The sequence below is a fragment of the Aureobasidium pullulans genome (assembly GCF_000721785.1).
Source record: "Aureobasidium pullulans EXF-150 unplaced genomic scaffold scaffold_12, whole genome shotgun sequence".
NCBI classification, from domain to species: domain Eukaryota; kingdom Fungi; phylum Ascomycota; class Dothideomycetes; order Dothideales; family Saccotheciaceae; genus Aureobasidium; species Aureobasidium pullulans.
In genome coordinates, this window is record NW_021941032.1 from 232,280 (window position 1) to 248,269 (window position 15,990).

Here is a 15,990-nt window from a genome sequence, read left to right on the forward strand (position 1 = left end):
CTGCAGTCGGGCAGAGGTCAACACAAGATTCACACATGTCTCTGAAGGTGATGACCCAACGCAGCGGAGGTGCCGAGGATCAAGGTTCGAGGCAAACCCAGTCACCGTTCAGAAACTCAACTCAAATCCCCAGACCAGCGCTTGATGAAACAAACCTCGTGCCCATCACTTTTAGCAACATCAACGTGCGATGGACAATTGTGACGGCGGAAACCCAGAAGGAACGGATCGTGGAGACGGCGCGCGCGGCGGCATGGTGCCTTGCACAAACGCAAAAACCTTGCGCTCGTGCTCCCACTCGGGTAGCTGCAGCCAACCCCAGATCAGGGAATCGGTAAAAGGTGTGGTTACACAAACAACTCACCTCCACGAAGCCAGTCTAGCGTGCATTCCTGCTGAGACAATAGAAGCCACCCACCAACATGAGCCTTTCCCGCACTGCTGTTCTGTTTCGACGCATCAGAGATCCAAGTCCAGCAATTTACCGTTTGCAGTAGTGAGAAATTGCCTGATTTTGTTAGTGTAAAGAAAGTGTAGTTTTTCTGACCGAATCTTGTAATGCATTACGGCCGGAGGACGATGGGTCGTGTGCTCGTTGCTGCTGCCACTGCTGCTCCTAGTAGAAATGACCAACGAATGCCCAACAACCGCGGTGGTGGATCGGATGCCTGTGTGTGCTGGGACGCGCATAGCTGCATGCCTACCTAAATCTCCACAGTCACGAGAATCAGGACCAAACGATGTGTCTCTCCATAGCCCTATGCGTGTGCGGACCGCCCTGCCGCCGAGCGGGTGACCACATCTACCAGGACCACATGTGGTGTTCATCCTGACCATGCGGCGTCGCGATGCCTATTTGAATAAGAAAGCGAACAAGCGGGAGACATTCTAACCTCGCTTCAAATCTCAGCTTTGGGTGGTGCTTGGGCTTCTGATCTCATGCTCATCGAAGAGCCCCCTTTCGGCTGAAGTTGCATAACCGATACTTGAAGAATGTTGAAGGTGTTGGCCGGGTCCGGCGGCCTCCGCTGAGCAATGTAATGATTGGACAGCGATTCAGCAGCAGGTACCGAGCGTAAACAGCACATGCAGGATGACAGCGATTCGCTCGTGGGGTGAGTGAGGTTAGCACGCTACGATCCCTCTTGTTTTATGATGCAGGTCATCTTGTCTTTCTGCAAACCAGTGGGTCCTGCAGATCTGGGGCTCGCCGACTGGACCGGTGGGCGGGTTAGTTCTCGGGAAGGCAGCCAATCCCACAGTTAAGGTAGTGGCGCCGCCAGATGCAATCAAAGTTGGGACCGACTGAAACGAGGGTTCGCCCGAGCAGTCTCTCAGATTTGTAGAAGACACAATCGACGAGCTTTTTCCCGCTGTCGTAGCCTCGAGAGCCCAGGAAGAATACAGTAGCCGAGTAGACTTTCGAAAACAGCAATCAGTGTCCAGTGAGAAGAGCTTGGCCCAGAACGGGCAGATCGAAGAGCGTCAGAGAGTCCAGGCTTCAGCTCCCTATACGGATGCGGTGATGCCTGTCCGGCTTCAGTAGTTCACCCATTTGCAGAACGACAAGTTCGCAATCGGCACTTGTTCATATCCAGGAGCAAAGTCTGTACAAATACCTTTGACGATACCGACAAAGAACCTGGGAAACCCTCGTCTTTCTGCTTGTTTCGTTATTCCTTTGGCAAATATTCCGACTTGTGGAAGTCCATCCCCGGTTGTAAATCACTTTGTCTAACACAACAAACGTCAAAGATCACCTGCATAGAAACACAAGCAAAGCAATAGTTCAAAGCCTAGCTTGTCATTCAACAACAGCCACAATCACAGTGTTTGGTCAAAACATCGCAATCCGAGAAGCAAGTTTGCAGGAAGAGACAAGGTTAGTTGCATCTGCCCTTGATTCACGCACGTGGTGTATGCTGGCAAAAACAGCCCCTGCCTATTCTTCTGACGGCACGAGAGCTTTGCTTACCATGTCATAGCTTGCGAGTGTTTGGCCAACGAAGACGCATACTATCTTGCTTTTTGTGCCCCAAAGTGACACTGACTCGGAGGCCTTTCGACCTTTATCCGAGACCGATTGGTACGAGGCTGGTGACTTAGCCTGTAGCCGTCCAAGATCATATCCAGCAACTCCCAGAGGCGACACAATCTCTCTGCTGTCTTCTGCTTTATTCGTCGCCACAGAGCAGCCGTCTCAATACGCTGGACAAAGCCGACATTCAGTGCGATCAAAGAGATTGAGCAAACGTCTGAAACAGCAAAAGCAACTCCAGTTCCTGCTTCAATCCGATAGCGATAGTGAAAGTCGCAATGTCATCCAACCGGATTACCCAGTCAGGTCAATACGGCCCACCCTCCGACAACCAGCACGAGCTGTCCTACATTGAGAACTACAATGACGGACAGGCCTATGATAACTTCTCATTCGTACGTGTTCTTTGGAGAGATATTGCAAGCAGATGCTGACCCTGACAAGGACAATTCAACATGGCCAGACGGTAGCGGTCTAGGTCCATACGACAACGCCAACCACGGTTACCAAGACGTCGGTGTCGGCACTCCACTCTCTCACCCCAATACTGGAAGCGATGGCAGCAGAAAGACGCGCAGTGGGCGAACGACAAAGCCCATGGACTCGCCAATGAGCTCAACGCGGTCTACGCCTGCAGCCAGCAGTCCTCACATTGCCGGAGTCCGAAAGAACCGAACCAAGAAGGCTCAAGGGGCAGAAGTCATACTCCAGGCACCGCTCAGCATCCTGACGAAGGACTCAGAGACACCGTTGAGAGATATGGAAGCATGGGCCAACCGATCGATTGAAGATAGGCGCGCGGAAGTGGTAAAGGCGAACAAGATCGCAAGACCTATGAACAGGTTCATGCTGTATCGATCCGCATATGCTGAGCGTACCAAGAAATGGTGCGACCAGAACAACCACCAGATCGTGTCGAAAGTCACTGGCCAAAGCTGGAAACAGCTAGAGCCCAAAGAAGTCAAGGACTACTATGACAAGTTGGCGACGATAGAAAGAGAGAACCACCAAAGAGCCTTCCCAGAATACAAGTTCTCTCCAGCAAAGGCCATGCCCAAGAAGAAGAACCCCAAACGTATCCTGGATTACCCTGAGAGCGCATATCACAACCTCAGCGATTCGGAAGGCGATCCAGACGGCGAGTACAACCCAGGAAGGCGAGTCAGACAAGTGAAGCAGCCTCCGAGAATGACGCATCCTTATGCAGACAACTATTCATACGCGGATCCAAAGTACCAGCTCCCGGATCCTGGAAGAGGCTATGGTCAGTATCAACAGGCAATGCCATATGCCGTCAGTCAGGCACAGATGTACCACACCGACCCATACTCACACGCAGTCGCCAATGGCCACGGGCAATATCAATTGTACCAACAAGGAAACGGAAGCCAACAGATGCACGACCATCGGATGGCAATGAACGCAACGCCGGCATCGATGGGATCGAATGGCGCCCTGGTGTCGATGCCTGGTGGCCAGCATCATGAGTTGTTGCAGTCCAGGGGACCAACACCAGTTTCGTCGTACCAACAACCCCAGCATGGAGGCAATTACGTCGACCACAACGGCTTATTGCTGCATCCTGACCACACGAACTACAACCTTGGCAACGAGCTTTCAGGCCTCGACACCAACTTCCATGAGGCCATGAATGGCGGCTTTGATATGAGTGGTGGTCAAGGAACGGCTGAGGGCACAGTAAGTGATGCATTTCTTGTAGACCCGCAATTGGGAGGGATGCTAGAAAATTCACCGTATGAGCAGTTCCTTGAGCGATAGATCAGGCATCGGACGAAGAAACCATCAAGACGTATTGGCCCATCATCAGGGGTGTTCAGGAAGAAGGATCGGACCCGGATGCGATAGAGAATATGGTCTCGCGGCCTTGCATGGAAGGCTTTCTGAGGTTTCAGTTTTGATATGGTTCTGCAGAGTACAGAAGGGAGAGTTGATGTGGTTCGACATAATGAAGTCCATATTTTGGAAAGAACATAGCGTCAATAAAATGCAACGTTGACAGTCCGAAAGCTCTTTTGTCTTGTCCGTTCTCGATGAATTGTTTGATTTGAATTGGCGATTTGGTGATAGTCATTTGGTTATGAAAAAGAAGTATTCGTTGGACTTTCCAGTTCGACGCGGTGGGACTTGGCCTCGGGTTCGCGAACTCAAGTGGTCATCAACACGCTTCGTCGCGTCTCTCGAAAGCTTGACCAAACAAATTCCTGTCTCAACGCAACAATGTACGGGGATGTCGGCAACAAGCTGGTATGCTATCATGATGATGGTTCCCTTCCAATTGACTAATATTCAAATCTAGGTGCAACATGCGAAGCGAACACAGGCACTGCCCCAGCTCCCTGCCTACCAGACCGAACTTGTTCGCACCGTAGTACGCGAAGTCCGTGAGCTCAACCGCGAAGTCAACTCCCTCCTTGAACCCTTCAGCGGTTCCTTCAATCCTTCTCAGGAACCTGCCACGGCATGCGCTCTCCTCGTCAATCACCTCAGCATGCGTCGCAATAAGCGCTGCCTCTTGGCCTACCACCGAGTGCGGACAGACAAGCTAGAAGACATGTGCTGGAGAGGCGTTGATATCCTTGGGAATGACCAGACAACAGGAGAGCCGCAAGCCATGAATGCGGAGGACAGCAAGAGCAGTCTTAGTCCAGAAGAGGAGGAATACGTCCGTCTTTACAGCGACCTCTTGGCTGCGTACAAGGGCCAGTGGACCGACATTGATCTGACTGGGAGCTTGGAGCCGCCGACCGACCTCTTCATCGATGTCCGCGTTCTGAAGGACGCCGGCGAGATTCAGACAGAATACGGGTGAGTCGACTTGCCCATCTAGAACTTGCCGTCTGCTCACACTTTACCAGCGCTATCAACTTGACCAAGAACAGTCAGTTCTACGTCCGTCAAGGAGACGTGGAGCGTTTGATCCAGCAGGGCTATCTGCAGAAGCTCAGTTGAGCCTTGCTGCCTTGCACGGCCGACCTGTTCAGTCCCCTGAACCATGTCAGGGCCAGACATCGTACCACCAAGGATATGCCTCGTTGCAACCATGCTGTACAGTCATGCTACCCAATCTTCTAACATGTCGCGACTTGACGACCAGTGCCAGTTACATGGCACATGGCAGTTGATTGATTCGGCTCCATCTATGAGCCCTAGATGACTGATACGCGTGTCTTACTCACAGGCGGTCACAAAAGCGACCTCACCAAAAGGACGAGTACCCCACCAACCAATCAATTTCGCCTGAGAGAGCATGCACCTACCAGGTGCTATAAGGTGCAGGCTCTGATGTCTTGCAGAGTTTGCAGACATTGGGGATACAGTCAAGAAAGCAAGCGCCATGATGAGATTGCACAAGAGGATGGCATCAGACCGGTCAGGCCAAATCGTGCTCTCCAAGTTGAATTACCTGCACGACAGCTGGACAGGTCAAGAATCAAGCGGATGGACGGCTACCACGATTCAGGATGTGTGGGGAGGTTTGCGGCCGACTCATGGGAGATGGCACCTAGCACATGATGATTTTTATGGAGCGGCATGCACGATGCTTACCTCTCCAACAGCCGATGTCAGTGGAAACTCGGCTGTGAAATTTACAAGAAGACTTTGGATACTGAAGGGCCCAGTGAGAAACCAAATTCGATCCTTTCCCGCTGGGAAATACTTGGCATCGCAAGGCTTTCATGCATTTTCATGGCCGGAATTGCTAGAGCATCTAATAGTGCTTGAGGATAGCGACATGCGCTCTATAAGAAAAGGCCATGCGCCTGATATTGCATCCCCCGGCTCATGCGGTTCGTAAATCCGCGATGAGGGCTGACAAGCGCAATATGACGTCGATCCTTGAAGCCTACCGACAGGAATTTGTCCAGCAGCGTTTCAATAGAGGATTGAGATCAATTGATATAGAGACAGACGACATGGAGGCATGTTTGCAAGAAGAAACGGTCTAGAGTAATGTCGATTGACACAGGGTTTATTGAGAATCGGATTTAATGTTTGGGCAAAAGTGGAGCAGGGTTTTGACGGGGGCCAGACGTTTTTTGCTTGTGATGTGGATGCGGCCTCCCAGCTGGTGTTATCTCGACCAAGTCCTCAACTAATTGATTCCTGTCACTTTTTAATAGCAGCGAAGTCACTGCGTTTTTGCATCCCCACTGGCCTCCTCTTCATGCAGACTTGAAATAGTGGAAAGTTGGCTTTCAGGGTCAGCCTCCGTCTTGTCTTGTCAGCCCACGTCCCTTGGTCCAATTCGATTGAGCATTGCCAATCGCGAATCCCTCGAATAGCCGCGAATCCCGTCAACAAGAAAGTCCTGGTCTTTCGGTCGCACCATGTCGCGATTGTTCAAGCGCGGTCGGACGCCGTCGGATGCCTCGTCGCATCAGCAGCGTCTCCCTTTTTCCAATGACGAGCTCCAGCAGGACGACACGGAAGCGCAGGATACCCCTCCGCGCTCCACTGGCCACACGTCGAGGGCCCGCTCTATTACTTCGGCCTCGGGTCTCTCATCCTCGTACAAGACGCCCAGCAGGTCCTACATTCATCATGCTGCCCACGGCTTCCAAGGTAAACTCTATCTACTCGCAAGCCCGTCAAGCCTCGACTAATGCGCCAATTACCAGAGCCTCTCCACTATTCTTCGTCGGGCGTGCGCGAGCAGACTGCCGAGCTCTCTTCATCTTTCCTAGGCGACTCAGACACTCAGCGACCCTCTCAGCAACCGAATCGCTTCTCGCAGGACTCAGCCAACCGTAGAAGCTTCGACTCTGCTTCATCTCCGAGACAATCTCTGGAGCTGGCTCATCAAAGAAAGAGCGTTGATTCGGAAAGATCTTTGGGTGACGATGAAAGACTGCAGAAGGGACAAACACGGCCAGAGGTAATCCAAGAACAATCTGAGCCCGTTTCGCCCGAAGTCTCCTCTTCCAACCTTCCCGAGATGCTATGGCAAGATGGTGACCGTCAGAGCGGCCAACTCCGCCCTCGTCCTCGTCCTTATAGCGATGTGCCGAGCCTGGTCATCAGTGAGGCTGGTGAAGAAGATGCGACCGAGGAAACACCCCTGTTTGGAAGAAGAGCTTCGAGACGAGCCTCGGCTTACAAGACTCTGGACGGTGCTCAAGATGACGAAGACGATGAGGATGTCGAGGGCCAACGACTGCCGCGCGTCAAGTCCTGGCAAACGCTACAGCACGCTTATCCTTCTCTACGGAAGGTGGCGGTTGACGGCTATCATGTCGCGACGCACCCCAAAGAGTGGGACATGCAGCAAGTCTTCAAGACGGTCGTTGTTAAACCGGCCTTGGTCATGCCCTCGGTTTTCCTCGGTGTTCTCTTGAACCTCCTCGACGCTCTGTCCTACGGTATTATTCTTTTCCCTCTCGGCGAGGAAGTCTTCTCAAGCATGGGAGCTGATGGTGTCTCAATGTTCTACGTCAGTTGCATTACTGCACAGCTGACATACTCCAGCGGCAGCATCTTCAGTGGAGGTGTCGGCTCCGAGATGATCGAAGTCGTGCCCTTCTTCCACAAGATGACCTACATGATCATGTCGCGTATGGGCACTGGCAATCCTGATGCTTTGAGAGCCACCGTCATTACTTCTTACGCCATGAGCTCAATCTTGACTGGTCTGGTATTCCTCGGTCTGGGCGCTGCCAAATTGGGCACGCTTGTCAACTTCTTCCCCCACAGCATTCTCACCGGCTGCATCGGCGGTGTTGGCATCTTCCTGTTCGTCACCGGTATCGAGGTATCGGCAAGATTGGATGGAAATCTCGAGTTCACCGGAGCTGTTCTCCACAAGCTCTTCCAAGCAGACACCATCGTGCTTTGGCTGCCTCCTCTCTTCTTGGCCATTCTGTTGCTGACAGTCAAGCATTACTACGACCGACCATGGCTTGTCCCTGCATACTACATTGCTATCACCGCTATCTTTTACATTGTTGTCGCTGCAGTCCCCAACCTTGGAATGGAAACTCTGCGCCACAAAGGATGGGTCTTCGATGCTCCACAGGCCGGTCTGCCATTCTACAACTTCTACAGTCACTATAAATTCCATCTCGTGGACTGGAGTGCTATCTGGATGACTGTGCCTACCCAATTTGCCCTCACCTTCTTTGGTATCTTGCACGTACCCATCAACGTGCCCAACTTGGCCATCGTTGTCCAAGAAGACAATGTCAGCGTTAACAGAGAACTCATCATGCACGGTATCTCCAACACACTTTCTGGTTGTGTCGGTAGTATCCAGAACTACTTGGCTTTCGTCAACAGCGTGCTCTTCATTGAAACTGGAGGCAACAGCCGTCTCGCTGGCTACATGCTGACTCTCGCCACCTTTGGTCTCCTCGTCGCCGGACCAGTCGTCATCGGTTATGTGCCGGTCATGGTCGTCGGCACTTTGATCTACATGCTTGGTATTGATCTCGCACAAGAAGCCATCTGGGCCACTTATGGAAGACTGCATCGCCTGGAGTATGCCACCATTGTCATCATCTCCTTGGTCATGGGTGCATACGACTTCGTTGTCGGTATTGCTGTCGGCATTGGCCTTGCTTGTCTAGTGTACGTTGTGCAGACTTCGCGCAAGACCGTGATCCGCGCCGAGTTTTCTGGTGCCGTAGCTGAATCCACTGTGCGTCGCCATCCTCGTCAGCGTGAATATCTTCACAAGGTTGGTCCCCAGATCCGAGTGGTAAAATTGGGTGGCTATCTCTTCTTTGGCAGTATCGTCAAGGTTGAGAAGAAGGTCAGAGCTCTGATAGAAGCAGAAGCTTTCGCCGCCGAACCAATCCGCTACCTCATCTTGGACTTCTCACACGTGGCTGGCATCGACTTCTCAGCAGCCGAAGCCTTTAACCGTATGAACCGCATCCTACACCGTCGCGATGTGACACTCGCTCTTGCTGCTGTCAGTCTTGAAGGTGAGATTGGTAAGAGTCTTCAGATGGTCGGTCTCTTCGAAGACCCGGTAGAGGACTCTACTATCCCACCACCAAAGGTCTTTGAAGATCTCAACGGCGCACTCGAGGCCTGTGAGAATGAGATGCTTGTCATTCTGTCCGACAAGCAACGCATCGAATCACTCAATCAGCAGAAAGAAGCTTCTGCCGAAAACATCGACATTCCCTCATCTCTAACCATCCAAACACCCGCATCAGCCGACATGAATGTAGGATCGCCACGACGAAACTTCCTCCACCAAGCCGCCACCACAACTCTGGAATCCAACCGCGGACCCAACGGCGACAGCAACCGCTGGAAACACTTCAAGCAACCTCTGCCATTGATCCTTCAATCTTTCCAAGGCCTCACCACCAAGAATGAAGATTTCTGGTTCCGTGCCGTTACATACTTTGAACCTCGCAGCTACCCGGCAGGCAAAATTCTTTACACACGCGGTGACAAACCTGATGGCTTTTACCTGCTTCAGAGTGGTATCCTTCGCGCAGAATATGATCTAGACCAAGGAAGTTACCACGAAAGCATTGTCAGCGGCACCACCTGTGGAGAATTGCCATTTTTCTCCGAAACAGCAAGAACGAGCACAGTCATGGCGGAGATGGATTGTGTGGCTTGGTTGTTGACTCTGGAGGCTTGGGAGAGGATGCAAGACAAGGAGCCAGAGGTCGCCAAGGAGATGTTGAAGGTGGGTATGAAGTTGAGTGCGGAGAGGATGAATGCTATTACTTCGTAAGTTTTTTGCTCTTGCTTGCTGGAGGAAAATCATGTCACTAACATTGCATCTGCAGATACGTTCTCATCACCGCCAGTTAATCGCTACCCACATCCTTGAGCTGGCGATCTTTTACCTCTGGAGTATTCCTATCATTTGCATGCAGTCTATCGGGGAGATGGCATCGGTGGATATCTTTCTTTGTATGTGTATTTGGTATGATGCGGCATTTCACTAGGTGAATGGATGGTCAAGCGATGACCAAGTATCTCTTTTCACCATGCGGCAAAATGCAAAATCATTCTAGTCACGATATTCTCGGAGTTGAGCATAGAGGAAATGAGGGCGACCCTTTTCTTTGATCAATTGTTTGTCTCTCTCTATTTGATCTGCGCAAGCGTGGCGTTTTTACTTTTCTCTTACCCTATACTTTTTCTTATGTATATAAATCTTTGTAGTAAAGAGTTTTTGCTGTGAGGATCATAGCTGTATAGCACCACTTCCAGCAGACATTGTCGGAGTACGAGTCGTTGGATGTATGTGAGTTAGTTCACTGCTTTTGAAAACTACCAACACCTTGTCGGTCTCCGCCATTGTCTTTGCGGCCTTGCATCTGAATTTTGATGGGGCTAGTTCAAGAGAGCGTGTCAAGCGTCGCATTTTCTTCTGTGGCCGCTGGTTCCGTGTGCAAACCTCGAAAGCACGTAATATCTCCACAGCTCACAAGTTACTGCATGCGATTTCGACAGATAGACGATGACAGATGTTCAGAAGAGCTTACCTGTGATTATTGTAGAGTGCTTCTGATGTGTTGTCACACTTCAGTGATTGACCATGTTGTGGGCTCTGGTTCTTTCCAGCACGATGTCGAAGACTTCCTGGAACAATACTCAAGACAGCCAATTCGGGTAAAATACTTCTGTCTTGTGACATTTGGATTCCTCTAGTGCCAGCGTACTCACTCGGTTAGTTTGAGAGGTATACGTAAAGAATTTTGTGAATATATTCAAGGTTGTAGACAAGACCAGGGTCAGACGGCTGACATGAGTGACTTGAAAATTTTGGGATGAGAGCGCAACACCTGAGATCGCAATCCAACAGTCCTTCATCTTTGAAAATCCTGTTGGTGACACGACATAGCTGTTGTGCATTCAAGAAGACAAGCGAAAATGTGCTTCAAGAAGTACAAGACACGCCGCTGTCGGCTATTCGGCGTGTGTGCATCCTACTCGATACTGGTCGGTCGGCTCATCGCTCTCTTGTAAGCTGTACACCCAAGCGTTGAGCAGCGATGCGGTGTCATGTTTCAGGTATTACATTAAGACATGGCAGACACGCATGCAGATCGACGGTTCTTGTGTGTTGCAAAAAAGTCTGGACGGCTTGGGAGTAGCCAATGGTTAGTAGTGAATCTAACTAACTAGCCCTCGTTCTGTCGTGGACTCATGGGAAGTTTTGATAGTCATCGAGGTTTGGTGGTTAGGTAAATTTAGCCCTCTTGAAGGTAGGGGGCTAATAGCTTGTCTGCAGCCAGGCTTTTCTTGTTTCCCGTAATTGTGTCTCAGTAGTTGAAAGCCACCGAGTTCGTGATCTCCTTTAAGATTTGGGAAGGATCACTTCTGATTTTTTTTCTCTCCGATCATCGTTGGCGTTGTGTGTAGAAAAGAACGGGAGAATTAGGAAAGGTAGTGAAGTGTCGGTGAGAAAGGGTGTAATGGTGTGTGGTGATGTTGGAAAAAATCCGGTAGGCTAGAAGGTTACGAGCAAGGACGTTTCTTCACACTCTGGTCGTGCAGTCACCGCTGTTCTTCTTGCATGCTTCTTCTCTGATCTCGGCGTTCAGAGCATCAACAGTTGACAAGCCTCTTGAGTAGAGCCATGGATGCGCCGCTCGGTGAACTTGGTGGTAAATTAAGCATCCTACCCAGGAGGCTTGGCTTCTGGAGGTTGGGAGGTTCGGTCTCTCTGCCTTGTGCTCGAACCCTGCGTGCGGGTAACACCAGCTGCGGACACCAAGTGGGGCATCTCGAGCTTTGGTGTGCGGGAGGGAAAACGAGTCTGAAGATCTGCCATCAAGGGAAATGACGTGTTTCTGTTTAGGCCAAACAACAATCAGAAAGATGGAGTCGAGGAGATCGAATCTGGTGTTGTCGAGAAAGACAGTGGAGGAAAACTATGGTCACCAAAAGCTCCTGTTAAGCGCTCCGGTCTCCATAGTTCGTCAGGCATCGTGTTTCACAACGGCTGTGTTGCAGCTGCAGGGAAAAAAGTTAAGTGAAAAAAAATAGTGATGTGTTTATTGTTTGAGATTCTGCGGCAAGGCGTAACGCCTTGTCAAACGGAGAGTGGAAGTACAGTGGTGATCGGCAGAACCAGTCAAGACTTGAATGGCGGTATGTGTATCTGACTCGACCTTGTCATGAGACGGTGGGAACACACCACCGGCCTGGACGTCTCTCTGCACATGGAAGTTTTGGGTTGCGCATGGCATGCTCGAGGGCTGGGAAGCGCATCATGTGCGCTTGCGAAGCAGGGGAAGGCTGGCCTCTGTGTTGCGACAGTCGGCAGCTGTAGATGCACACAACAATCTATTTGCAGCATGTCGAAGAGAAGCCGTTGATTCTGTTCTTGGTCGAGGTTGCGGCCGAGCGGTTAGGACGCTGAAACGGGCGCCGCACGAGTCAATCTATCCGGGATAGACCAAATTCAAAGCAAATCAAAGGCAGTTGTGTTCAGATTTGCTAGGTGTTTGCTGGCGGTGTCTTGCTCAAGGGCTGGCAAATTTCGCCTGTCGCTCCTGGCGCATCGGACTCTGGCGAGCTTTGACCCTGAAACTATCCGACCATGCAACCCCTTGGAGGGAGGTAATCTCGTTGCAATCACATGCGGCCATCCTTTTTCTTCCCCTGCACCTGCTGTTCAGACCATCTTTTCCTCTTCTCTCTACTCTTGTGCCACTTCTCAGCCTCTCACCTCCTCTCCTCCATACAGAGCTTTATTGCTTATCGCTGCAGAACGGCGGAAGCTCGAGCCGGAGACCCTTGATTTGTTTCTTGTCAGCTACATCTAATTAATACAAGGTGTGTATCCAAAGGAAGCTGCGATCTGATACGCCTCCGATCTCGCCATCCACCCACGGCCTGCGCGCGTGACCCATCCACCCTGCGAGCTGGATAACACCATCAGAGAATTCAAGCTGACATTTCTCTGTTTCCTTCCGTACAGCTTTACGACCTCATACCCTTTCCTTCACCATCCATAATGTCTGACGTCCACAACACCACTGCCGCACCGGCAGACGCTCCCATTCTTGCCGAGCCCGTTGTCGTCAAGCCCGCAGAGACCATTGTCGACCCCGTTGAGGAGGCCGCAAAGCCCGAGACTGCCGCTGTCACAGAGACTCCTGCAGTCGCTGCCACCGAGCCTACCACCACCGAGGCCGTCGCAACTGAGGCACCCGCTGCCGTTGAGGAGGTTCCCGTCGCCGAGTCCGCACCCGCCGTCGAGGCTGCTGCTCTCGCCGCAGAGGAGAAGCCCGCTACTGCCACCGCTGAGGAATCCAAGGCTATCGAGTCTGGCGTCCTCGGCTACAAGGCTCCCGGTCTGATCAAGTAAGCTCTATATCGAATGAGTGAACTTACCTGAATGACGATTACTAACAATGTGCAGGAGCTTGAAGTTCTCTAAGAGAACCTTCTGGCTGGGTGAGGAGCCCGTCTCAGTCGAGAACCTCAGCACCTACCTTCGTGGTGAGAAGCCCGAGACCGGTAACGCTACCGCTGCTTGGTCGAGCCACACCGGCAAGGGCCTCCTCTACTTCGTCAAGCACGCCGATGAGAAGAAGCACCCCCAGGGTGTCCTGAACCTGTCCGAGGCCACTGACCTCGAGAAGGCCACCGGTCATGAGTTCACCTTCAAGATCCACCACCACAAGCACGCCTTCAAAGCCGCTAACGACGCCGAGCGCGATGCCTGGTTCGTCGCCGTCGAGAAGGCCATGACTGAGGCCAAGGCCAACAAGGACACCATCACTTCCAGCGAGTCATACAAGGAGTCCCTCGCCGGTCTCGTCAAGTCCCACACTCCTCACGCCGCTGCTGGCCGCAAGAGTATGGACGCCTCCAGACCTCGCGCCACTTCCAGCTCCAGCTCATCCTCATCTGACGCCGAGGCCGCCGCAAAGAAGGCCAAGAAGAGCCGCTCTGCCTCCCGTAGCGGCAAGCGTCACAGCATCTTCGGCGGTATCATGGGCAAGAAGGCCGAGCACGACGCCGAGAAGGAAGAGAAGAAGGAGGAGAAGGCCGAGGAGAAGGCCATTGAGGCTGACAAGCCCGCCACCGAGGCTGTTGAGGAGCCCGTCGCCGCCGAGACCGTTGCTCCTCTCGAGGCTGAGGCCATTGGTACGTTCACTTGACTTACATTGTCCAAATTTGATACTGATTCTCGTAGCTGCCCGTGTTATCGACGCACCTATCGAGGAGGCCAAGGTCGCCGAGGAGAAGCCCGTCGAGCCTGTTGCCGAGGTTGCCGCCACCGAGGTCCCTGCCAACGTTGAGGAGGTTCCCGTTGCTGAGTCTGCTGCCCTTGTCGAGGCTGCTGCCCTTGCTGCTGAGGAGAAGCCGCTCGAGGCTGCTGTCGCCACCGAGGAGAAGCCCATTGTCAACAGCGTTTCATCCAAGCCTATCGAGGAGAAGAAGAAGACCGAGGAGAGACCCAAGACCAACAAGCGCAGCAGTTTGTTCGGTGCCTTCTTCGATAAGGTCCGCAGCCCTGCTACCGAGAAGAAGGAGAGCGAGGTCGCTCCCGTCGTCCCCGCCAAGGAGACCGTCGTCTCGGCTGAGCCTCCTGTTCTCGCTGAGCCCACCACTGAGAACTTCAACCTCGACCCCTCCGCCGTCGAGACCGCCGCCGCTCCTGCTGTTGCCGAACCCGTCACTGAGGCTCCCAAGGAGGTCGAACTTGAGTCTAACAAGGTTGAGACTCCTCTTCTCACCCCCAACACCGAGCGCAAGCAAAGCTTCTTCGGCAGCTTGGCCAAGAAGGCCAGATCCAAGAGCCCCGCTCCTGGTGCTTCGACTGAGGCTCCTGCAGTCCCTCCTAAGGATGATGAGGTTGTCGCCGCTGCTCCTGTTGTCGAGGCCCCTGCTGCTACCACCGAGGTCGCTGCCGAGAAGCCCGTCGAGGAGACCATTGTTCCTTCCACTGAGACCAAGATCGAGACTCCTAAGACTGCCACTCCCAAGGAGAGCCGCCGCAAGTCGTACTTCGGTGGTTTCGGTGGTGCCAAGAAGGAGAAGACTGACGTCGAAAGCCCTCAAGAGGACAAGTCGATGCTCGGCAAGGTGACTGGTCTTTTCCGCACCAAGTCCCAGGCTGCTCGCCCCGTCAAGAAGGAGAACGTCGCTCCTACCGAGCCCGTCCCTGCCATTCCCGCCACCGAGGCTGCCACCACCGAGTCCACCGTCGTCGACACCCCCGCCGTCGCTGAGCCCAAAGTTGAGGAGTCCGCCGTCGAGTCTGCCGCTCCCGTCACCGAGAGCCAGCACACTCCTGCCAACCCCACCGTGTCCGCCGCTGCGTAGCCTGCCTCGAAGGACTATTTGGTGGGCCAGTGATTACACTGAAGACCCATCTTCACCGTTGCGAGTGCGTCGATCGCTGCAACTGGTTTGATGTGTTATTTCTTTTGACATACAGATACCCCCTCTTACTCTGCTTGTTTTGTTTCAGACATGAGATTTTGCGCAACGTTGGATTTTCCTGGCCACGAAGCGCTCTCATTGCTTAATACCCAACTCATGCCCTTCACTTTTTGTTGTTTTCGAGGAAGATTTTGTTGATCTCCACCAGAAAAAGCTGCGTCTTGTGTTGTCGGACATGTCTATCGCATTGGTTTTTTGTTATGTCGTTTTGCTTTGTCGATTTTCTTGGTTTTCCTGCGAGTCTGTTCATCGTTTGGTACTGTGTTTTAATCGCGAAATACCCCGTGATACCCTGTCCACTTTACTTGATAACGAAAGGGGAGGAGAGGGGAAGTACTAGGGCTTAAGCTCGCTCTGCAACTAATAATCAATTTTCAAATAGAAAGTTTGTCCTTGTTCTCAAAATCCTGTTGTGCCTTGTGTCATGGTTAGGTGACGGGAATGTCTCAAATTGTGGTGCGGCTCGGACGCTGGTGACGAAGGGCTGAAGGTGGGTGGCGTGTTCCTTACGCGAACGAGAACCCGGGACCGTGGCCATGGGTGGTGCAAGACGA

At 52.4% G+C, this 15,990-nt stretch overlaps 5 protein-coding genes across 5 annotated transcripts; all 5 read left to right on the plus strand.

The window, feature by feature from the left end:
- Positions 1-2,316: 2,316 nt before the first annotated feature.
- Positions 2,317-3,957, plus strand: M438DRAFT_356450 (uncharacterized protein; the record flags this gene model as incomplete). Its single annotated transcript, XM_029907101.1, has 3 exons — positions 2,317-2,433; positions 2,483-3,736; positions 3,823-3,957. 3 exons carry the CDS (start codon positions 2,317-2,319, stop codon positions 3,955-3,957), a joined length of 1,506 nt encoding a protein of 501 aa, XP_029759231.1.
- Positions 3,958-4,276: 319 nt separating this feature from the next.
- Positions 4,277-5,008, plus strand: M438DRAFT_375532 (GINS complex, Psf1 component; the record flags this gene model as incomplete). Its single annotated transcript, XM_029908585.1, has 3 exons — positions 4,277-4,303; positions 4,356-4,864; positions 4,915-5,008. The coding sequence occupies 3 exons, from the start codon at positions 4,277-4,279 to the stop codon at positions 5,006-5,008; spliced, it is 630 nt and encodes a 209-aa protein (XP_029759232.1).
- A 279-nt stretch (positions 5,009-5,287) lies between these two features.
- Positions 5,288-6,147, plus strand: M438DRAFT_40485 (uncharacterized protein). Its single transcript, XM_029909747.1, has one exon. It carries the CDS (start codon positions 5,394-5,396, stop codon positions 5,853-5,855), a length of 462 nt encoding a protein of 153 aa, XP_029759233.1. The 5' UTR covers positions 5,288-5,393; the 3' UTR covers positions 5,856-6,147.
- Positions 6,148-6,387: 240 nt separating this feature from the next.
- M438DRAFT_336393 (uncharacterized protein) lies at positions 6,388-9,835 on the plus strand (the record flags this gene model as incomplete). The annotated part of the gene is made up of 3 exons (XM_029903884.1): positions 6,388-6,622; positions 6,679-9,751; positions 9,811-9,835. The coding sequence occupies 3 exons, from the start codon at positions 6,388-6,390 to the stop codon at positions 9,833-9,835; spliced, it is 3,333 nt and encodes a 1,110-aa protein (XP_029759234.1).
- A 3,160-nt stretch (positions 9,836-12,995) lies between these two features.
- On the plus strand, positions 12,996-15,316 carry M438DRAFT_375534 (uncharacterized protein; the record flags this gene model as incomplete). Its single annotated transcript, XM_029908586.1, has 3 exons — positions 12,996-13,345; positions 13,404-14,134; positions 14,184-15,316. The coding sequence occupies 3 exons, from the start codon at positions 12,996-12,998 to the stop codon at positions 15,314-15,316; spliced, it is 2,214 nt and encodes a 737-aa protein (XP_029759235.1).
- Between the last annotated feature and the right edge of the window lie 674 nt (positions 15,317-15,990).